Source organism: Oncorhynchus kisutch, unplaced genomic scaffold (genome assembly GCF_002021735.2).
Source record: "Oncorhynchus kisutch isolate 150728-3 unplaced genomic scaffold, Okis_V2 scaffold1659, whole genome shotgun sequence".
Taxonomy (NCBI): domain Eukaryota; kingdom Metazoa; phylum Chordata; class Actinopteri; order Salmoniformes; family Salmonidae; genus Oncorhynchus; species Oncorhynchus kisutch.
The window spans coordinates 15761-40972 of record NW_022263604.1 but is presented as its reverse complement, the minus strand read 5'-3'; the positions used below and the strand labels follow the sequence as shown (position 1 = coordinate 40972).

General features: G+C 46.8%; 1 protein-coding gene across 1 annotated transcript; it reads left to right on the top strand.

Annotated features, from left to right (window-relative positions):
• The first annotated feature begins 205 nt into the window (after positions 1-205).
• LOC109866072 (nuclear respiratory factor 1-like) lies at positions 206-23851 on the top strand. The gene is made up of 8 exons (XM_031818849.1): positions 206-393; positions 2783-2986; positions 3671-3769; positions 4208-4288; positions 5864-5914; positions 6245-6402; positions 10219-10343; positions 22236-23851. The coding sequence occupies exons 1-8, from the start codon at positions 262-264 to the stop codon at positions 22394-22396; spliced, it is 1011 nt and encodes a 336-aa protein (XP_031674709.1). The 5' UTR covers positions 206-261; the 3' UTR covers positions 22397-23851.
• Positions 23852-25212: the final 1361 nt, after the last annotated feature.

Genomic DNA, 25212 nt, shown 5'->3' with positions numbered 1-25212 from the left:
TGTGTTAGTTCATCAGTCAGGGAGGCAGACTGGAGCCTCAGTCGTAGACTGGCCTGTAGATAGACCTCAGTGCAGTGTGGTCTCCTTTTTAGAAATCCTATTTCTGGGCCCAGTCCACCTCAGCAAGCTGCAGGTAGGTAATCAGTACCTCTTTCCTCCCCCTAGTCAAAGGCACGTGTGTGTGTGTGTGTGTGTGTGTACCACTCACCCCCGTATCTTGTTTCCTCTGGTCAGGCCCAGCTGCGAGCGTTCATCCCAGAGATGTTGAAGTATTCGACGGGCAGGGGCAAGCCTGGCTGGGGCAAGGAGAGCTGCAAGCCCATCTGGTGGCCAGAGGACATCCCCTGGGCCAACGTGCGCAGCGACGTGCGCACTGAGGAACAGAAACAGAGGGTGAGGTTGAAAACACACTTTCCCTGTGAATTGACTCCCTGGTATCATTACAATGTTCAATATGATAGAGAGGTAGGAGGATTGACTCCCTGGTATCATTACAATGTTGAATATGATAGAGAGGTAGGAGGATTGACTCCCTGGTATCATTACAATGTTGAATATGATAGAGAGGTAGGAGGATTGACTCCCTGGTATCATTACAATGTTGAATATGGTAGAGAGGTAGGACGTTGTGGAGGTTAAAGGGTCTTTGAGTGGAGACGGTTAGAGAATAATAACTTGGTGGGACAGAGTTCTACCAGGGACAATCCAACTATAATAACTTGGTGGGACAGAGTTCTACCAGGGACAATCCAACTATAATAACTTGGTGGGACAGAGTTCTACCAGGGACAATCCAACTATAATAACTTGGGACAGAGTTCTACCAGGGACAATCCAACTATAATAACTTGGGACAGAGTTCTACCAGGGACAATCCAGCTATAATAACATGGTGGGACAGAGTTCTACCAGGGACAATCCAACTATAATAACATGGGACAGAGTTCTACCAGGGACAATCCAACTATAATAACATGGTGGGACAGAGTTCTACCAGGGACAATCCAACTATAATAACATGGTGGGACAGAGTTCTACCAGGGACAATCCAGCTATAATAACATGGGACAGAGTTCTACCAGGGACAATCCAGCTATAATAACTTGGTGGGACAGAGTTCTACCAGGGACAATCCAACTATAATAACATGGGACAGAGTTCTACCAGGGACAATCCAGCTATAATAACTTGGTGGGACAGAGTTCTACCAGGGACAATCCAGCTATAATAACTTGGTGGGACAGAGTTCTACCAGGGACAATCCAACTATAATAACTTGGTGGGACAGAGTTCTACCAGGGACAATCCAGCTATAATAACATGGGACAGAGTTCTACCAGGGACAATCCAGCTATAATAACTTGGTGGGACAGAGTTCTACCAGGGACAATCCAACTATAATAACATGGGACAGAGTTCTACCAGGGACAATCCAACTATAATAACTTGGTGGGACAGAGTTCTACCAGGGACAATCCAACTATAATAACTTGGTGGGACAGAGTTCTACCAGGGACAATCCAACTATAATAACATGGGACAGAGTTCTACCAGGGACAATCCAACTATAATAACTTAGGACAGAGTTCTACCAGGGACAATCCAGCTATAATAACTTGGTGGGACAGAGTTCTACCAGGGACAATCCAGCTATAATAACTTGGTGGGACAGAGTTCTACCAGGGACAATCCAACTATAATAACTTAGGACAGAGTTCTACCAGGGACAATCCAGCTATAATAACTTGGTGGGACAGAGTTCTACCAGGGACAATCCAGCTATAATAACTTGGTGGGACAGAGTTCTACCAGGGACAATCCAGCTATAATAACTTGGTGGGACAGAGTTCTACCAGGGACAATCCAACTATAATAACTTGGTGGGACAGAGTTCTACCAGGGACAATCCAACTATAATAACTTGGTGGGACAGAGTTCTACCAGGGACAATCCAACTATAATAACTTGGTGGGACAGAGTTCTACCAGGGACAATCCAGCTATAATAACATGGGACAGAGTTCTACCAGGGACAATCCAACTATAATAACTTGGTGGGACAGAGTTCTACCAGGGACAATCCAGCTATAATAACATGGGACAGAGTTCTACCAGGGACAATCCAGCTATAATAACATGGGACAGAGTTCTACCAGGGACAATCCAACTATAATAACATGGTGGGACAGAGTTCTACCAGGGACAATCCAGCTATAATAACTTGGTGGGACAGAGTTCTACCAGGGACAATCCAACTATAATAACATGGGACAGAGTTCTACCAGGGACAATCCAGCTATAATAACTTGGTGGGACAGAGTTCTACCAGGGACAATCCAACTATAATAACTTGGTGGGACAGAGTTCTACCAGGGACAATCCAACTATAATAACTTGGTGGGACAGAGTTCTACCAGGGACAATCCAACTATAAGTTATGTGGAAATGACTTCTTTACTGTTTAAAATATGTTTAGTTATGAAGCATAGGTATCAATGAATACAAATGTACATTTTGTTTCGTGAGTTACTTTTTTACATAAAAGACAACAATATACAAAAAAGTATACCATCAGAATATCATTGCAAGGAAATTACTTAAGTATTGCAACTAAAGCCCAGACTGAATTCAGCTCCGTTTCACTCCACTATATCAATTAGTAAAGTTAAACGACAGTGAACTGTATCGTAAATCTGTCTGGTTTGTGTTTCCTATACTCTTGAAACCCATTTGTACCAGTCCCCTTGTATAACATGTCGTTTTGTTGTGGTGCCCCTTGCTAGGTGTCGTGGACGCAGGCGCTGCGGACCATTGTGAAGAACTGCTACAAGCAGCATGGACGCGAGGACCTGCTGTACGCCTTTGAGGACCAGGTGCCACAGCACACGGCCATGACGACAGCCACCCACAGCATCACCCACCTGGTGCCCTCACAGACCGTGGTGCAGACCATCAGCAACCCCGACGGCACCGTCTCCCTCATACAGGTCAGGTTTCCCATAGGTACAGATCTAGGATCTACCTTAACCAATATTTGGTCAAGCTCCGGGGTAAAGTTTCCCCTAGGAACAGATCTAAGATCAGCTTATTTTTTTGTGGGGAAATGCTAAACTGACCCAAGATCAGCGTCTAGGGCCAACTTAACCCTACTCCAAGTCAAGATTAGGGTCCCAACATTCCGGGAACGTTCGCAAAGTTCCCAGATTTTTCAGAAATCCCGATTGGAGGATTCCCTGAATCAGAAGGGAATAAGCTGGGAGGGACTTACCAACCTGGGAGTCCTCCAACTGGGATTTTGGAAAGACCTGGGAACTTTGGGTGTGTTTCCTGAATTTTGCAACTCTACTAAGGATCCAGATGGCGCAGTCCTCCCCCTCTCTAGATGGGCCGCGGGGCCTCGCCCTCTCTAGGCGGGCCGGCGGGGCCTCCCCTTCTCTAGGCGGGCCGGCGGGGCCTCCCCTTCTCTCGGCGGGCCGCGGGGCCTCGCCCTCTCTAGGCGGGCCGCGGGGCCTCGCCCTCTCTAGGCAGTGATTAAAAGATGCCCTGGATGATGATTTGGAGGGATAATCCATGGGAAGGATTTGGCTGTTTTGTACTCAAGCCAGGCTGCCCATTGTAATCTCCCTTTCCCCACTCCTCTCTCGCTCTCTCGCTCTCTCTCTGCCCCTCAGGTGGGCACAGGGCAGACGGTGGCCACTCTGGCCGATGCCTCGGAGCTGCCAGGCACAGTGACCGTGGCCCAGGTCAACTACACTGTGAACGACGGAGAGGTACACACACCACACACCTCATCAGTCTCTCAGAACACAAACACACACACACACTTACAAATACACACACTTGTAGAGACACCTGATTCTCCTATCTGATGACTGTATGCGGTTGTAATGGCAGTCCCTCCTGTGTGTGAGGTGTGTTACTACTATTCTGTGAGGAGTGTTAGATGTTAAGTCTCCAGAGTAGTGAACATAGTGTGTAGCTGAAAGGTTTCTCTAACTGGCTCCATTACACACTTTTAGGCAATATGCCCCTTTATACCTTATCACTTTTAGAATAAATAAATACTAAACGATTTTGATGGCGTTTAAAGCCTGAAGGTCGTTTTTCTGCAGTGTGCGGACAGCGTTTCCTCTTTTTGAGATGCAAATGTTAACCATCTCCTGATTCCTAATTGGCATATATCATTCCTCACCTCTCCTCGGCAATAGTTGATGTGTGGTGAGCTTTCTGGCGCAAAGGGGCAGTCCAGACCACACCCAGGTGGGTTCTACACATTGGTCATGGATGAGGTGATTTCCCCCTTACTATTTAAAGCGCTGACAGGGATTTTTCTGCCATTGAAATCCTTGGGCGGGCCACCTAAACGTTTTATCGGGTCACCTATGTCCATACAGTGAGGGAGAAAACCGTTTTTATTTTTTATAGATTTTCGGGATGGAAAACACTTCAGTGTAAACTTAAATGACAGATATAACGGATGTAGGAAAGACAATATATATATATATATATATATATAGATATATATTAGAATATGATCTTTGAGAACTAACAATCAAAGTAAAAACAATAAATTTAGCAGTATTGATTTGGTTATTATGTTTGAGCAGAATAACACCGCATTAACCATGGCAGACCTGCAGGAAATGTGCTTTAAAACTGCAATATCTTCTCTCAGCTCCATGGAGAAATATGAAGAACTACAGAAAATTAACATTTAAAACCCCCCGAAAAATGATCTCCGCTCCATGGAGAAATGTGAGCACTGCAGGAAATTAACTTTTAAAACCTCCTGAAAATGATCTCAGCTCCATGGAGAAATGTGTAGAACTGCGGGAAATTGGCTTAAAATGCAAATAATACTGTACACCATCAAGATGAGGGCCTTTTAAATTCATCTGCGCCTACGGGCTGACTGCGCCCGTTGCCACGCCCACCACCTAAGCCCTTTTTTGATCCAGAAAAAACCCTGCGCTAATGTAAAAAGCGCCATAGAAATCAGTCTTGTTTTTGTTTCATTGTGTTAAGTGTTGTACAACATGCAACACTGTGGTATACCTGACACTCTGGGATCTGGCGATACTGCTAGCCATAGATGTGCACGCATGGATAAATAATCCTATTGGTTTATTGTCTTATTTCATTTTCAAGAGATGATCAATACAAGGCTTTGGTTTTAAACACAATTTTTTAATACTCCACTTTTATGCGTTCTGGCCTCCCGAGTGCGCAGAGGTTTAAAACACTGCATTGCTGTGTCGCAGCCGGCCGCGACCAGGAGACCCATGAGGCGGCACACAATTGGCCCAGCGTTGCCCGGGTTAAGGGAGGGTTTGGACGGCCGGGATGTCCTTGTCCCATAGCGCACTAGCGACTCCTTGTGGCAGGCCGGGGGCATGCATGCTGACTTCAGTCGCCAACTGTACGGCGTTTCCTCCGACACATTTGGTGTGGCTGGCTTCAGGGATAAGCGAGCAGTGTGTCAAGTAGCAGAGCGGCTTGGCGGGGTCGTGTTTCGGAGGACGCATGGCTCTCGACCTTCGCCTCTCCAGGGTCCATAGAGGAGTTGCAGCGATGGGACAAGATGAACTACCAATTGGATATCATGAAATTGGGGAGGAAAAAAAGCTTTTAATCATTTTAATCAACAAAAGAAAAAGCTTTTAAGCGTTGTCTGAATATGTTGGCCAACAAAACATTTTTATTGTAATTTGCATGATCTGGTATTTGTAGGATTGTCATATCTCTATGCCTTCATCTCTTGCTGAGGAACATGTCATGTTTACTGTTCTGTATCCCTGAAATGCAACTTCATACTCTGTTTCAATATCATTGCTGAATAGCAAGTTCTCTCTACTCTTCACCAGAATATGTCGGTGTGTCGCACGTTACCGATGGAGGTGTCGCCACAGTTTATTGTAAGCGGCAGATCTACTTCACATTTTATGTTCATTGACTACGACAAATGTTTGTCGAAGGATCACAATCATATTCGTTTTTGTTTGTCGTGGTGTAGAAACACCCTAACTCTGCCTCTCTCTGTCACTTTCCCCCTCTCTTACTCTCTCCATCTCTCTTACGACTTCCTCTCTCCATCTCTCACTTGCTCTCACCCCCCCTCTCCACCTCTTATCTTTTTTCTCTCCCTCTTACCCTCTTCCTTCTATTTCCCTCCCTCTCTCTCCCCCTCCATCCCTCCCTCTCTCTCTTTCTTCCTCCTTCCCCCTCCATCCCTCCTTACTGGCCAGGTTGAGCAGAACTGGGCGACTCTGCAGGGTGGGGAGATGACCATACAGACCACACAGGCGTCCGAGGCCAATCAGGCGGTCGCGTCCCTCGCTGAGGCCGCTGTCGCCGCCTCCCAGGAGATGCAGCAGGGAGCCACCGTCACCATGGCACTTAACGGGTAGGGCGTGTACATTAGGGCACACTGTCACCATGGCATTTAATTGGGTAGGGAGTGTTCATTAGGGCACACTGTCACCATGGCATTTAATTGGGTAGGGAGTGTTCATTAGGGCACACTGTCACCATGGCATTTAATTGGGTAGGGAGTGTTCATTAGGGCACACTGTCACCATAGCACTTAACGGGTAGGGAGTGTTCATTAGGGCACACTGTCACCATGGCACTTAACGGGTAGGGAGTGTTCATTAGGGCACACTGTCACCATGGTACTTAACGGGTAGGGAGTGTTCATTAGGGCACACTGTCACCATGGCACTTAACGGGTAGGGCGTGTTCTAGGGGGTTGGTCTAAAGGGACAAGCAGGGTCATCCAGCCAAGTGAAGAAAATGTACAACTCAACAGCATTGTGGACAATCAGGGTCTGGGAGTCTGGGAGTAGGTGACTATTGAGAGGACCAGCCTTCATAATGACAACACACAGATACCACAGCCATTGGATGACCCATCCATGTTTACTTAAAGGCCTAATGCAGTCAAAAATGTGACCAACTGGGCCTGGCTGCATGACGTAATGCACAACTTCACACGGACCTTCTGATAGGACGAGGCAGAGCCCTGTTGGTCAGGTGACCCGTGGGCTGTGGACCCATTAGCTGAATACTGAGAGTAAAGATACTCACTGGCAAGGACTGCAGGACAGCGGCCTTCCTTTGTCAATACATTTGTTTTACCCAAGAGCTACTGACAGTCCTCAATGTGTATCATTTTAGCTACTGACAGTCCTCAGTGACTGCTGCCATCTCTAACAGGTTTCTCTTGTGAAATAGATTTGATGTCAGTGAGACTAAACTGTATATTTAAATGTTAAATCAAATATAAACTCTGTAACTATGGTATAATGTTGTTACAGAATGTCATTACGTAACACTGTGTCAATCTAAAAACATCCAAACTGAATGAAACCTGCAGAAACATTTTGAGATTGAAATGTGTGCATTGTGCACGTTGTTTACAGAATTACATCTCCTGCTGCACTGCTTGGGGGAGGGGCTCTCTGTGAGCTTAATGCAGGATGCTGGTACAAGGGTGTGGAGTCAGTTTAGCATGTCCCCCAATGATGGTTAAAGGCCCAGCCCAGGGCAGTTAAAGGCCCAGCCCAGCCCAGGGCGGTCAAACGGGTGGTTAAAGGCCCAGCCCAGGGCGGTCAAACTGGTGGTTAAAGGCCCAGCCCAGGGCGGTCAAACTGACGGTTAAAGGCCCAGCCCAGGGCGGTCAAACTGGTGGTTAAAGGCCCAGCCCAGGGCGGTCAAACTGACGGTTAAAGGCCCAGCCCAGGGCGGTCAAACTGGTGGTTAAAGGCCCAGCCCAGGGCGGTCAAACTGACGGTTAAAGGCCCAGCCCAGGGCAGTCAAACTGACGGTTAAAGGCCCAGCCCAGGGCAGTCAAACTGGTGATTTCCTGTGTTTTATGTATTTAAACTGAGGTTGGAATAATACTGTGAAATTGTATAAATGATGATAATGACATTTTAGTGTTAGAGCTGTTTTGAAAACACCGCCTGAAATTTCACCATGCGGTAAATTAGACCAATAAGAAAGAGTTCCAAACATCTGCCAATAACAGCTGGATTAACATTTTCCCCTCCCCACTCAGGCCACTCTGACAGTCCTAGCAAAGTTCTTGCTTGAGAAATTGCCCTTTATTAAGAAGCTATTTTAGTTTAAACCATTTTAATTGAAAACAATCATGTAAGGTACTTATTTGCTACCCAGAAATGATTTGATATTGAGATAAAAACAGCTGCCTTGGACCTTTTAAGGACAGTGCTTACATTAGCAATGAGGCATCTTACAGCGTGAATAAAGTGCATCTAGGTGTATTCATATCAGCAAGCGCTGACACAAGGCCCTGGGGTCTGGGCCGTAACAAGGGAGGGCAGGCAACTAGGCTGAAGAGTGTTATTCCCATAGTCTCTAATTGCATAGGTAGTTCTATAACACCTGTGATGTCAGAAAGAGGGGACAGTTGGAGCAGGAAACTAAGGGTCCCATAGGGACATGGGGTCAGCTGCTTTTTCCTCCCATTTCAGTGTTTAATTTTAGTTAATTAATTAGCCGTTACCTTTGTACTCAACTGCCTCGCCTGGTTTCTGGGGGTTTTAAGTGGTTGATAACCAACCTAATCAGCCACTACATTTATTACTCAGGAAACCACTGCTGAATGAGATTGCGCTTTTCACAAAAGTGGGGTAACGGGTGTTTTGTGAGCTAAACAGTAAAACGGCTAAAAACTGGTTTAAAGTCATTTGCTTTTTTGTAACTAAGTGTGAAGATGCTGGCGGTGCACTCGTCAACACCACAGTAGATGCTGGCGGTGCACTCGTCAACACTACGGTAGATGCTGGCGGTGCACTCGTTAACACTACGGTAGATGCTGGCGGTGAACCTGTCGACACCACGGTAGATGCTGACGGTGCACCTGTCGACACCACAGTAGATGCTGGCGGTGCACTCGTTAACACTACGGTAGATGCTGGCGGTGCACTCGTTAACACTACGGTAGATGCTGACGGTGCACTCGTTAACACTACGGTAGATGCTGGCGGTGCACCTGTCGACACCACGGTAGATGCTGGCGGTGCACTCGTCGACACTACGGTAGTTTGGAGTAATTTCCTCCAGTGTCTAGGAGTTCCCATTGGGGCTTGTTACAGGAGTCCCCTTCCCTCCCTTATTCCCTCCTGGTTGCCTCATGTGAGCAGTGCGGCACTTTGCCAGAACCTTCCGTCCCTGTTTCCCGACCCCCAGTGCCCACTGAGGAGGGAAAATGTTTTTTTCTCTCTCAAAAAGAGAGCTTTTTATCTTAATGGATGTTCTCATTATGACAGAATAGTAGAAAATGGGATGTCAATTCTGTTCAGTGTGATCTCTAGTTTGTTCTATAAATGTGAGCTGTAAACAGTCATTCTATGAATCATTGTGGATGAAACTCTTGTGTGTTGATTATATTTCCTGTGTCGTTTGGCTGGAAGAGGAGAACTAGAAGTTAGTATCCCTGTTGAGGAATATGTGACAGATTCCCAAAGTAATGTGATTTATCCAATAAATTACTGGGAGTTTATATATAGAGTGTTTGACTATCTTTATTTTTGTAGTTTATTTGCCATTAGTCAGCACCTCCACACAAAATCTTTTGGCTGAAAAGATGCTTTATAATGACCCCCCCCCCCATGTTCTAATGACCCCATCCCCCCCATGTTCTAATGACCTTATTCCTTGTCAGCAGTCCCTGGGGCACTGGGGTCGGTTTGGGGGGGTGTATTGTTTTAAAGAGTGTCCCAATGCAGAGCCAAATATGTGCAATGGTGCGCTGCCTACTCCCCTTCAGATGTTGGGAGTTGGAGTTGGAGTGGGTGTTTGGGTGAGAGTGTTGGGCCTCTGGCACCACCATACAGTCAACTGTAGGCTAATGTTGGGCCTCTGGCACCACCATACAGTCAACTGTGGGCTAATGTTGGGCCTCTGGCACCACCATATAGTCAACTTTAGGCTAATGTTGAGCCTCTGGCACCACCATACAGTCAACTGTAGGCTAATGTTGGGCCTCTGGCACCACCATACAGTCAACTGTAGGCTAATGTTGGGCCTCTGGCACCACCATACTGTCAGGGTTGGGGCTTGGGTTGTTGTCCCCTCTCCCTATAATTGTCATTGTCCACCAGTCTGTCAACGTTGTTTGGATGCGTAGGGGGGGGGACACATAGTCACGCCTTACCTCCTTGCTATCTCTAAGGTGTGTGTGATTGTGTTGCAGTGAGGCTGCGGCCCATGCAGTGGCGACGCTTGCTGAGGCCACCCTACAGGGAGGAGGTCAAATCGTTCTGGCCGGGGAAACGGCGGCTGCTGTAGGGGCACTGACTGGAGTGCAGGATGGCAGCGGTACGTACCACACAACCTCTCAACAACTATTGTCAGGTAATTGACTCACCTGTATAAATCAATGTGAAATACTCTACTGACACTCCTCATACCATTCAAACACACCCCTAACATTACAACGCTCCCCTAACATTACAACGCTCCCCTAACATTACAACGCTCCCCTAGCATTACAACGCTCCCCTAGCATTACAACGCTCCCCTAGCATTACAACGCTCCCCTAGCATTACAACGCTCCCCTAACATTACAACGCTCCCCTAGCATTACAACGCTCCCCTAGCATTACAACGCTCCCCTAGCATTACAACGCTCCCCTAGCATTACAACGCTCCCCTAGCATTACAACGCTCCCCTAGATTACAACGCTCCCCTAGCATTACAACGCTCCCCTAGCATTACAACGCTCCCCTAGCATTACAACGCTCCCCTAGCATTACAACGCTCCCCTAAGCATTACAACGCTCCCCTAGCATTACAACGCTCCCCTAGCATTACAACGCTCCCCTAGCATTACAACGCTCCCCTAGCATTACAACGCTCCCCTAGCATTACAACGCTCCCCTAGCATTACAACGCTCCCCTAGCATTACAACGCTCCCCTAGCATTACAACGCTCCCCTAGCATTACAACGCTCCCCTAGCATTACAACGCTCCCCTAGCATTACAACGCTCCCCTAGCATTACAACGCTCCCCTAGCATTACAACGCTCCCCTAACATTACAACGCTCCCCTAGCATTACAACGCTCCCCTAGCATTACAACGCTCCCCTAACTTACAACGCTCCCCTAACATTACAACGCTCCCCTAGCATTACAACGCTCCCCTAGCATTACAACGCTCCCTAGCATTACAACGCTCCCCTAACATTACAACGCTCCCCTAACATTACAACGCTCCCCTAACATTACAACGCTCCTAACACTCTACCAACGCTCCCCTAGCATTACAACGCTCCCCTAGCATTACAACGCTCCCTAGCATTACAACGCTCCACCTAGCATTACACGCTCCCCTAACATTAAACGCTCCCCTAACATTACAACGCTCTCCTAACATTACAACGCTCCCCTAGCATTACAACGCTCCGCCTAGCATTACAACGCTCCCCTAGCATTACAACGCTCCCCTAACATTACAACGCTCCCCTAACATTACAACGCTCCCCTAACATTACAACGCTCCCCTAACATTACAGACGCTCCCCTAACATTACAACGCTCCCCTAGCATTACAACGCTCCCCTAACATTACAACGCTCCCCTAACATTACAACGCTCCCCTAACATTACAACGCTCCCCTAGCATTACAACGCTCTCCTAGCATTACAACGCTCCCCTAACATTACAACGCTCCCCCTAGCATTACAACGCTCCCCTAGCATTACAACGCTCCCCTAACATTACAACGCTCCCCTAGCGATTACAACGCTCCCCTAGCATTACAACGCTCCCCCTAGCATTACAACGCTCCCCTAACATTACAACGCTCCCCTAACATTACAACGCTCCCGTAACATACAACGCTCCCCTAAACATGACAACGCTCCCCTAACATTACAACGCTCCCTAACATTACAACGCTCCCCCTAACATTACAACGCTCCCTAGCATTACAACGCTCCCCTAACATTACAACGCTCCCCTAGCATTACAACGCTCCCCTAACATTACAACGCTCCCCTAACATTACAACGCTCCCCTAGCATTACAACGCTCCCCTAGCATTACAACGCTCCCCTACCTAACGCTCCCCTAACATTAACGCTCCCCTAGCATTACAACGCTCCCCTAACATTACAACGCTCCCCTAGCATTACAACGCTCCCCTAACATTACAACGCTCCCCTAGCATTACAACGCTCCCCTAACATTACAACGCTCCCCTAACATTACAACGCTCCCCTAACATTACAACGCTCCCCTAGCATTACAACGCTCCCCTAACATTACAACGCTCCCCTAGCATTACAACGCTCCCCTAACATTACAACGCTCCCCTAACATTACAACGCTCCCTAGCATTACAACGCTCCCCTAGCATTACAACGCTCCCCTAGCATTACAACGCTCCCCTAGCATTACAACGCTCCCCTAACATTACAACGCTCCCCTAGCATTACAACGCTCCCCTAGCATTACAACGCTCCCCTAACATTACAACGCACCCCTAACATTACAACGATCCCCTAGCATTACAACGCTCCCCTAACATTACAACGCTCCCCTAGCATTACAACGCTCCCCTAGCATTACAACGCTCCCCTAACATTACAACGCTCCCCTAACATTACAACGCTCCCCTAGCATTACAACGCTCCCCTAGCATTACAACGCTCCCCTAGCATTACAACGCTCCCCTAGCATTACAACGCTCCCCTAACATTACAACGCTCCCCTAACATTACAACGCTCTCCTAACATTACAACGCTCCCCTAGCATTACAACGCTCCCCTAGCATTACAACGCTCCCCTAGCATTACAACGCTCCCCTAACATTACAACGCTCCCCTAACATTACAACGCTCCCCTAACATTACAACGCTCCCCTAACATTACAACGCTCCCCTAACATTACAACGCTCCCCTAGCATTACAACGCTCCCCTAACATTACAACGCTCCCCTAACATTACAACGCTCCCCTAACATTACAACGCTCCCCTAGCATTACAACGCTCTCCTAGCATTACAACGCTCCCCTAACATTACAACGCTCCCCTAACATTACAACGCTCCCCTAGCATTACAACGCTCCCCTAGCATTACAACGCTCCCCTAACATTACAACGCTCCCCTAGCATTACAACGCTCCCCTAGCATTACAACGCTCCCCTAGCATTACAACGCTCCCCCTAACATTACAACGCTCCCCTAACATTACAACGCTCCCCTAACATTACAACGCTCCCCTAACATTACAACGCTCCCCTAACATTACAACGCTCCCCTAACATTACAACGCTCCCCTAACATTACAACGCTCCCCTAACATTACAACGCTCCCCTAGCATTACAACGCTCCCCTAACATTACAACGCTCCCCTAGCATTACAACGCTCCCCTAACATTACAACGCTCCCCTAACATTACAACGCTCCCCTAGCATTACAACGCTCCCCTAGCATTACAACGCTCCCCTAACATTACAACGCTCCCCTAGCATTACAACGCTCCCCTAACATTACAACGCTCCCCTAGCATTACAACGCTCCCCTAACATTACAACGCTCCCCTAGCATTACAACGCTCCCCTAACATTACAACGCTCCCCTAACATTACAACGCTCCCCTAACATTACAACGCTCCCCTAGCATTACAACGCTCCCCTAACATTACAACGCTCCCCTAGCATTACAACGCTCCCCTAACATTACAACGCTCCCCTAACATTACAACGCTCCCCTAGCATTACAACGCTCCCCTAGCATTACAACGCTCCCCTAGCATTACAACGCTCCCCTAGCATTACAACGCTCCCCTAACATTACAACGCTCCCCTAGCATTACAACGCTCCCCTAGCATTACAACGCTCCCCTAACATTACAACGCACCCCTAACATTACAACGATCCCCTAGCATTACAACGCTCCCCTAACATTACAACGCTCCCCTAGCATTACAACGCTCTCCTAGCATTACAACGCTCTCCTAGCATTACAACGCTCCCCTAACATTACAACGCTCCCCTAGCATTACAACGCTCCCCTAACATTACAACGCTCCCCTAACATTACAACGCTCCCCTAACATTACAACGCTCCCCTAACATTACAACGCTCCCCTAGCATTACAACGCTCCCCTAGCATTACAACGCTCCCCTAGCATTACAACGCTCCCCTAGCATTACAACGCTCCCCTAACATTACAACGCTCCCCTAACATTACAACGCTCCCCTAACATTACAACGCTCCCCTAGCATTACAACGCTCCCCTAACATAAAATAATAATAATGCTTTCAGGAACTCACACTGACACCCCCCCTTTCTAGCTCTGACTTTGCTGATAACTACTTCATTGATGGAAAATGTACTTACTGTGATATGTGGTTGTCTCACCTAGCTATCTGAAGATAAATGCAACAGTAAGTTGCACTGGATAAGTGCTAAATGACCAAAATGTCAATTCAAACAGGCCTAGCGTTTGAACCCGACGCAGCCCTAGCGTTTGAACCCCACGCAGCCCTTGCGTTTGAACCCCACGCAGCCCTAGCGTTTGAACCCCACGCAGCCCTAGCGTTTGAACCCCACGCAGCCCTAGCGTTTGAACCCCACGCAGCCCTAGCGTTTGAACCCCACGCAGCCCTAGCGTTTGAACCCCACGCAGCCCTAGCGTTTGAACCCCACGCAGCCCTGGCGTTTGAACCCCACGCAGCCCTGGCGTTTGAACCCCACGCAGCCCTGGCGTTTGAACCCCACGCAGCCCTGGCGTTTGAACCCCACGCAGCCCTAGCGTTTGAACCCGACGCAGCCCTAGCGTTTGAACCCGACGCAGCCCTAGCGTTTGAACCCGACGCAGCCCTAGCGTTTGAACCCGACGCGTTGTTTCATATAGCTAGACACCATGCATACAAAACGACCAAGTCACTCAGTTGAACATAATCCTCCCATACCAAGATGACCTGTCTGGGGTGTCGGCTACAGGTAACACTGCACATACAAACACACACACCTGTCCCCCTGCTCTCGCTAGGATAACCCAGGTTCCCCAGCTGTGCTGTTGTGTGTGTGTGTGTGTGTGGCTCATACTAGATACTCGGTCCAGACCAACAAAAGGGCTTAACAAGAAACACTTCCAAAAGGACTAATTGGGGGGAGAATTATTTTAGTTTAGCGCAGTGGCCTGCCTGAACTTTCCTCTGCCCATTTCATTACGTGACCACAACTGGTCCAGTTTCCTTGTTTGAATGTTAACTGAATGTTAATGGAACTCAGTTTACACTAGATTTATATCATTCATTACAGTCAGAGCAAGTCAAGCTCCTTTCATATTCAACTCATTCAAATTGTCTGGAAGGGTGGCAAATGAAAATCACTGAAAGGCTGTAGGTTTTCAACAAGGCTGTAGGTTTTCAACAAGGCTGTAGGTTTTCAACAAGGCTGTAGGTTTTCAACAAGGCTGTAGGTTTTCAACAAGGCTGTAGGTTTTCATGTGCATTTAACAAGGGAGTTGGTATGATTGGATATTTGGTCCTGTACTTTAGTTGTGGAGTTTCTTGTCTTCTGCTTTTACCCCAGAAGGGAAGATCCACATAAAAGGACTTGATGAGTTTCATTCTTGCGTTGTGGCAACACCGGGACACATTAGTGAAGGTGTTCTTTTTACCAACAGCATTTCCTCCATTGAGTCTGGTCTTCCAAGTTACACAGTGTCAGTATCACACCTGGGTTCCAGTACTATTTACTGTATTTCAATTACTTTCAAATACATTTCAAAACAAGAAAATAAGTATTTCAAATACTGAAATAGGCATGTATTTAAAGCCAGGTCTGGTCAGTATGTGAGGGAATCGGACAGGAGCTGCCAGTGAGCTTCTCTATTCTAGTCCACTCTGTGTTGATGCAACAGATAGTGGGCAGGAGAGACCCGTGTGAGTATGTCCACCACTCTATTAATCCCTACTGTGTCTCTACAACTCTGCTGCAGACCGTTCATACTGTAGATGCACATTTACAATATATACTGATTAGTTATTTAAATTATTTCAGGTCGTATGATACCAGCTCTCATCAGCTGATGGTTACATCATGATCTCAGCAGCAGCTTTTATCCACGTAACATTCCACCACCATCATTCCAGAAACTCCCATCCCTCAACCTAACTCTCATCCCTCAACCTAACTCTCATCCCTCAACCTAACTCCCATCCCTCAACCTAACTCCCATCCCTCAACCTAACTCCCATCCCTCAACCTAACTCCCATCCCTCAACCTAACTCCCATCCCTCAACCTAACTCCCATCCCTCAACCTAACTCCCATCCCTCAACCTAACTCCCATCCCTCAACCTAACTCCCATCCCTCAACCTAACTCCCATCCCTCAACCCCTCCCTCTCTGCCTTCAGGGCTGGTTTCCTGTCTCTTCACGTCAGTCCCCTGTCCTACAGTGGGCCATGCCCCTGCTGGTGACAATCCCTACCCCCCCAGGCACGGGGGCGTTGTCATCTCCCTGAAGTGCTCTTGCTAAAGAGGCTTTGATCCACTCCATTATCAGTCTATAGTCTAATCACTGGGCCAGCTGTCAGCGCCCTGGGACCGGACAGCAACCGGCCTCATGGTGACACACACACTGTCCCCTCCTCTACCACTGCCCACAGGCTGCATTGGGAAGAAGGCCACTAGCAAAGGCGTGTCTTTAAACACCCAAAGCTGATTAGCAAGCATTACAACTACATTTAAAGAAATGGACATCAGGAAGCCTTCTTCCCCCCCCCCCCCCCCCCCCCCCCCCCACAATGTGCCTGCCCATCAGTTTACAGTCACTGCATTGCATTGCAGTGAGAATCTAATGCTTTTCTCCTAAGTGAAGTTAACGCTGTCCCTATTGGGTGTGGTATGTTTCACAGGAGTGACAGACCGACGAAAAACATGTTCTGATTTGGACATGCATCATACTGTCATTTACAAAATGGCTACCCTTTTTAAGACTGTTGGGTTGTCACTAGTTAACACAGCCACAACGTCGTAATTATGGCAAAACCCCGCCCCTTTCTACAATTTATCCTCTTAAAATCTGATTTGAAACCTAACTTTAACCACACTGCTAACCCTAACTTTAAGACCAAAAAGTCAATTTTGACTTTGTGGCTGTGTTATCTAGTGGAAACCCAGCCACTCTGTTTCATGAATGGACAGGGAGGGAGGCAGCAGAACTGAGGAGCCTGAGTCTAGGAAAAGGCATTGTGGGATAGCTGGAGCCCCTTCCATGCCCCATCATTCTACAAGTGGGTCCTTTTAGCCAGTTGGTAGAAGCCACAGCTCTAAACCTCCCTCCCTTGTAGCTTCTGCTGTTAGGCTGCATCACAAATGGCACCCTATCCCCAATATAGTTCACTACTTTTGTCCAAAGCGGTCACAAGTAGTGCACTGTATAGGGAATAGAATGCCATTTAGAGCTCATCCTTTAGTCTGTTAGCTAGCAGCAGGCCCCACTCAGCTAACAACCAGCCCCTTCACCTGTTGGCCCAGTGCTGCTCCTCTCCTGAGCCTGTTGACCTTTACCTAATCACCGTAATGGAGGAGTGGAGGGGCTACTGTTTGAAGTGCTGCCTGATTGGCTAGCTTTGTCCCTAGCACACATACACACTCGTCGACCATGGCCCTCAATGTCACAGTAAGTGAAGTGTGAGAGGCTTGGCCTGGTACTTGACTCAGTAAGCACCGGGCTCTCTCTCTCTCTCTCTCTCTCTCTCTGAATGCCAGGCTACCTGCCGCATATTGACAACATGTAAACTATATTTAGTCTCCAAATGTTTATTGAAAACATAATTACATTTGCACAATAAGCGCTTGTCTCTCAAATACATTGTTAGTTGTTGGTCAGCTAGCTAGCAAATTGTGCCATATTAGCATTGACTTGAAATCAGTCAAGACATGGTAGACTTACTATGCCAGACTGCCCCCCCCCCCCCGTTGTAAGCCCTGCTACTATACAATCATCACAGCCAGTCGATCAACTCAACTTGATTCTGTCACGTAGCTGGACCAAGGGGGCTTGTTAGACTACTACAGAGGGGGACCTGGGGCCTCATTTAGAGAGAGCATATACGCGCAGATTGATCATACGAGTCGACCAAATGGATTTACTTGGCATTACATTTAGTGATTTTATAAATGAAACATAATTGAGACTTTATTAATGTGTCTGTAGACTGACACTGTTTAAATGTAGTTTCTCACGTTACATTTTAACACTAAAATGTGGTGTTTAAACTAATCACATGTTCTAAAGGAGCGGCCTGGATCCTTTAGTGGATCCAGTGGATAAGGTAAAGAGGTGTGGGTTATCATATTGCTGATCACATTTATGCATCAATTTCAAAATGCCAGCATTAGTTATCATTATGCCGGTGTATCACTGAAATGTGGAATGACCCTGAGCATCCGCCCGCCCGCCACCATACCCAGCTATGACCTCCTTCCCCTAGGCTGTGACAGCTTGTGGGGCTGGGCAGAGACCCACGTGACTGCAGTAGTAATCCCCAGGCATAGTCTCTCTCTCTCACACACACACTTACACACAGCTGGGCAGGGAGGAGAGGCAGGCAGGCTCAATTGGACCATTGTTCTGCAATGCAGCCTCTCTAAAATGGCTGCCTAAAGCGGTTTGACTCTAGCATGGCTCTCTCTCAGGCCCTAACCCCACCTTAAAGACCCTCATGGGCCAAGGCACTTCACAGCAGAACTAAAATGGCCAATCGTCATTTGTCCATTTCATCAGCCCCTTTGTCAATACTGCATTGTATGTGTGGCCAAAATATAGAATAGCATAGAAAAATGGATTGTCCTCTCATTCTGGGAAATTAATATTTCACTTCACAATTTACATGTGAATTTACAATTACATGTATAACATCAGACAAGAAAATATGGAATATAAATGTTTATTAGGATCCCCATTAGTTGACGCCATGATGTCAGCTAGTCTTCCTTGGGGTCTGACACATAACTAAAAATACATTTTCAAACAATTACAATTAATGACATTAAACATTGTAGAGGTCCTGGGCTGGCATGGTTACTACACGTGGTCTTCGGGTTGTGAGGCTGGTTGAGCGTACTGCATTAAACAACCTCTTTTGTATCGTCTGAGAACCCTAAAGATTGAAAAGCTGCAGCAGCCATCCCCCTCTTCAAAGGGGGAAACACTCTAGACCCAAACTGCTACAGACATATATCTATCCTACCCTGCCTTTCTAAGGTCTTCGAAAGCCAAGTTAACAAACAGATCACCGACCACTTCGAATCCCACCGTACCTTCTCCGTTATGCAATCTGGCTTCCGAGCTGGTCATGGGTGCACCTCAGCCACGCTCAAGGTCCTAAACAATATCATAACCGCCATCGATAAAAGACAATACCTAGCAGCCGTCTTAATCGACCTGGCCAAGGCTTTCGACTCTGTCAGTCACCACATTCTTATCGGCAGACTTAACAGCCTTGGGTTCTCAAATGACTGCCTCGCGTGGTTCACCAACTACTTCTCTGATAGAGTTCAGTGTGTCAAATTGGAGGGCCTGTTGTTCAGACCTCTGTCCGTCTCTATGGGGGTGCCACAGGGTTCAGTTCTCGAGCCGACTCTTTTCTCTGTATACATCAATAATGTCGCTCTTGCTGCTGGTGATTCTCTGATCCACCTCTACGCAGACGACACCATTCTGTATACTTCTGGCCCTTCTTTGGACACTGTGTTAACAAACCTCCAGATGAGCTTCAACGCCATACAACTCTCCTTCCGTGGCCTCCAACTGCTCTTAAATACAAGTAAAACTAAATGCATGCTCTTCAACCGATCGCTGCCCGCACCCACCTGCCCGTCCAGCATCACTACTCTGGACGGTTATGACCTAGAATACATGGACAACTACAAGTACCTAGGTGTCTTGTTAGACTGTAAACTTTCCTTACAGACTCATATTAAGCATCTCCAATCTAGAATCGGCTTCCTATTTCGCAAAAAAGCATCCTTCACTCATGCTGCCAAACATACCCTCGTAAAACTGACTATCTTACCGATCCTTGACTTCGGCAATGTCATTTACAAAATGGCCTCCAACACTCTACTCAACAAATTGGATGCAGTCTATCACAGTGCCATCCGTTTTGTCACCAAAGCCCCATATACTACCCACCACTGTGACCTGTATGCTCTCGTTGGCTGGCCCTCGCTTCATATTCGTCACCAATCGCACTGGCTCCAGGTCATCTATAAGTCTTTGCTAGGTAAAGCCCCGCCTTATCTCAGCTCACTGGTCACCATAGCAGCACCCACCCATAGCACGCGCACCAGCAGGTATATTTCACTGGTCAACTCCTACTTTGGCCGTGTTTCCTTCCAGTTCTCTGCTGCTAATGACTGGAACGAATTGCAAAAATTGCTGAAGCTGGAGTCTTCTATCTCCCTCACTAACTTTAAGCATCAGCTGTCAGTTCAGCTTCCCGATCACTGCACCTGTACATAGCCCATCTGTAAATAGCCCACCCAACTACCTCATTCCCATATTGTTATTTATTTTTTGCTCCTTTGCACCCCAGTATCTCTACGTGCAGAAGATGAATGTGTAAATCTATCACTCCAGTGTTTAATTGCTAAATTGTAATTATTTTGCCAATATGGCCTATTTATTGCCTTACCTCCCTAATCTTACTACATTTGCACATCATGTATATAGACTTTTCTATAGTGTTATTGACTGTATGTTTGTTAATTCCATGTGTAACTCTGTTTGTGTCGCACTGCTTTGCTTTATTCTTGGCCAGGTCGCAGTTGTAAATGAGAACTTGTTCTCAACTGGCCGACCTGGTTAAATTAAGGTGTTCTCAACTGGCCGACCTGGTTAAATAAAGGTGTTCTCAACTAGCCTACCTGGTTAAATTAAGGTGTTCTCAACTGGCCGACCTGGTTAAATTAAGGTGTTCTCAACTGGCCGACCTGGTTAAATTAAGGTGTTCTCAACTGGCCGACCTGGTTAAATTAAGGTGTTCTCAACTGGCCGACCTGGTTAAATTAAGGTGTTCTCAACTGGCCGACCTGGTTAAATTAAGGTGTTCTCAACTGGCCGACCTGGTTAAATTAAGGTGTTCTCAACTGGCCGACCTGGTTAAATTAAGGTGTTCTCAACTGGCCGACCTGGTTAAATTAAGGTGTTCTCAACTAGCCTACCTGGTTAAATTAAGGTGTTCTCAACTGGCCGACCTGGTTAAATTAAGGTGTTCTCAACTAGCCGACCTGGTTAAATAAAGGTGTTCTCAACTGGCCGACCTGGTTAAATTAAGGTGTTCTCAACTAGCCGACCTGGTTAAATAAAGGTGTTCTCAACTGGCCGACCTGGTTAAATAAAGGTGTTCTCAACTAGCCGACCTGGTTAAATAAAGGTGTTCTCAACTGGCCGACCTGGTTAAATTAAGGTGTTCTCAACTAGCCTACCTGGTTAAATAAAGGTGTTCTCAACTAGCCTACCTGGTTAAATAAAGGTGTTCTCAACTAGCCTACCTGGTTAAATAAAGGTGTTCTCAACTAGCCTACCTGGTTAAATAAAGGTGTTCTCAACTGGCCGACCTGGTTAAATTAAGGTGTTCTCAACTAGCCTACCTGGTTAAATAAAGGTGTTCTCAACTAGCCTACCTGGTTAAATAAAGGTGTTCTCAACTAGCCTACCTGGTTAAATAAAGGTGTTCTCAACTAGCCTACCTGGTTAAATAAAGGTGTTCTCAACTAGCCTACCTGGTTAAATAAAGGTGTTCTCAACTGGCCGACCTGGTTAAATTAAGGTGTTCTCAACTAGCCTACCTGGTTAAATAAAGGTGTTCTCAACTAGCCTACCTGGTTAAATTAAGGTGTTCTCAACTAGCCTACCTGGTTAAATAAAGGTGTTCTCAACTAGCCTACCTGGTTAAATAAAGGTGTTCTCAACTAGCCTACCTGGTTAAATAAAGGTGTTCTCAACTAGCCTACCTGGTTAAATAAAGGTGTTCTCAACTAGCCTACCTGGTTAAATTAAGGTGTTCTCAACTAGCCGACCTGGTTAAATAAAGGTGTTCTCAACTGGCCGACCTGGTTAAATAAATAGAATAAAAAGACATTTAGGTCGATGGAGAACAGAAGAAAAGGCTACTTTATACTCTTTAAACATGTCTAAGCCTGTATCCCCCGTCTCTCTCTCCAGGCCTGGTGCAGATCCCAGTCAGCATGTACCAGACGGTGGTTACCAGCCTAGCCCAGGGGAACCGGCCCGTACAAGTGGCCATGGCGCCTGTGGCCACACGCATCGACAACACGGTCACACTGGACGGCCAGGCGGTAGAGGTAGTGACTCTGGAGCAGTGACACTGAATCCTCCCTTGGCAGGTGTGTTCCACTGGAACAAAGTCCCAAAATGGCCACCGCCGGGAGCTGAGGGAGGGATAGTCCGTTTTCACCATAGAGATAGATAGAGGGCTCATCTTTGTATCTATGCCATTATAGCATCTGACAGCATGGGCAGTGCCATTGAGGCCATCTCCATTTCTGAATTAGTCCGTTTTCCTCTTCACGATTGACTGATCCCTCCTGATAACCCGGTTTGACATTACTCTGTCAGTGGAGGATCAGCCCATGAAATTGGAAGTCCCCCCCCCCCGTTTGACTACATTAAAATGGTGGAAGCCCTAAATGGCACTGCCCATGCTAATACAGCCTTTTGGCCAGTAGAGGCCTCTATCATTCTCTATGGTTTCCACATGCTGCGCTCTGTACAATGTAAAAATATATATTTTTAATGTACATCTGCAGGGGAATATAAAGTGACGGATTTATCAATGCATTGTTTACTATGTGTGTGTGTGTGTGTGTGTGTATATAGTAGATGTGTTTTTTTGTTTGAATGTCCTTTTTTAGCTTTGATGTTGAGCATTGTGTGACATGGGTTAGAGAGTATTTAGTATTTATTTCTGCACACCTTAACATTTACTTAAAGAATAACCAAAAAGCCAAGGGGGACGCCACCAATTCACCTTTCATTCTGAACCTATATCACAGTCCCATTGATGACGTTTTGGTACTATGTCTATGTGAGTGTTATTCCATGTTTGTTATAGAATGCGGTTACCAAATCACAATCACTCTCTGCTCTGTTGTCATGGACTTCATATGCAATCAGGTTGTGCCGAAACCCAGGAACCTTTCCACTAATTCCACCCCCTGCTATATTAGTCAATGTTCTTCTTGTACCCTGGATGTCTACGAAGCATCCCAATTATCAACTGTCCCCTGTAAGAACCTTCACTGCCTAGAATGATTCCAATGAAACATTACTTCTGAAATATGTTACCTGTTGTTGTGTGGTTTATTGTACTGTAGTCCACTCCACACACACACTGGGATTTGTGAAGACTCAGGATTTACTAGTACAGTATTTTTTTGATGACCTGTCTAGGCAGCCATTTTGACTCCAGAGAATATCACAGCTGGTGTCTCCAATGCATGTGTAGCTGTCCCTTGAGTCTTTTTTTATTTTTTTAAAACAAAAACGCTCCTTTTGATGTCAGTGGTAGGAACGTATTCTAAATCATTTTATAAATTGAGGGGGGCCGTACTGTATACTACAGAGCATTCAATGATTTTTCTATTTGTACAGAATACGTGTGCATTTGTCTGTTCTGATATGATGGTATGAATAAATTCAGCTCACTACAGAGAATCCTCTCCGTAGAATTAATGATTTAGGAAATACATTAGGTGACTGAATTACACCAAGCATGCAGTCCATGTGATCGCCCAATAAAGTGACTACTGTTCACCGGTCACACTAGCCAGTGTCATCATTGAACTCTGAAGGTGAAATACTTCCTTTTCCAAAACCCTACTATTGTTCTTCACATCATACACTATATTGGTCGTTGTTGGTCCATGCCCCTCTTCTTCTACATGGTTTATCGATGTAGTTACCCTGCCATGAGAACTCCACGACCTCTATACACTCCACTGTCATCCCCCTACCCGCCACACACACTCCGAGCCTGTCGTGACGGACGGTCAGGGTCCTGGTTACATCATAAGCTGTATTGCACTGCAGCCCTCCCCGTGGTTAAAGCCTGGGATTTGCTAGCTGGGTCCTTCTGTTGCGGAGTGGGAGAGAGAGAGACGTTGGTTCGGGCCCTAATCCGTCAGGCGTCAACGCACATCTCATTCTGCCTCCCAGATTACAGCAGAGGAAGCAGGTTACAACCTCATGGATGGAAAGATACACCATGTTCTGTTGTTTCCTGCTTTGCTCTCTTCTCTGTATTGAAGCGCTTGTTTATGAAACATTTTAAGGAGACAATTTTGAGAGGATGTCTAAATGATGTGGGTGGGGGATGTTGTGGGTTAGAGGGCAGCTGGCCACGGGTGGTAGGAGCGTGACATGTGTGCATCACCCTGTAGCACCAGATTAAAAAAGCCTCATTGAATGCTTCCTGGGAAACAGGCCTTGCCCTCTCTCACGAAAATATCCACCTACACAGGGAATTTAAAGCCACATTCGTTCTTACCTCGTCTCTCACGACAGACTGCTACATAAATGAATGGACTCTAATGGAATAGCCGGCCAGCGCAGACACCAGATTTGGTTCTGTGGGTCGAGATTTGATTCCTACCACCCCTGTTGTTGTTTTGTCCATCCAAACATATTCCTGGGATTTATAGAATGAAGTATCCACTACAAAATAGGAATTAACAAAGTAGCAGGAAGTAACCACTAAGTGCACATAGTAACTCAACATGAGCAGCAGTGTACGCGCCCTGACATACACCTAACACCTCTCAGCACCCTGCATCCCAAACAGCACCTTATTCCCTATAGTGGATGTGCCCTGGTCAAAAGTAATGCACTATAATAGGGAGCCATTTAGGACACAGACTTCATGTTAACTGTTTCATCTCCAGTGTCTGATGAAGGCAGGCTGAGTGATGGAAGGTTCTGTGGTAAGCCGGTCAGTCAGTGAGGTGGGTGCTGGTGATGTAATCAGCTAATGGTGGCAGCAGATGGATCCATGCGGATGCCTGTCGGGGGGCTCGGTGATGCGGTGAGGTGTGTGACCTGACCTGTAAAGGCTGAAGAGCAGGGGGCATCTGTGGTGACAAATCACCTGTCCACCAATCCTGACTGCTCTACATGCCCCCGG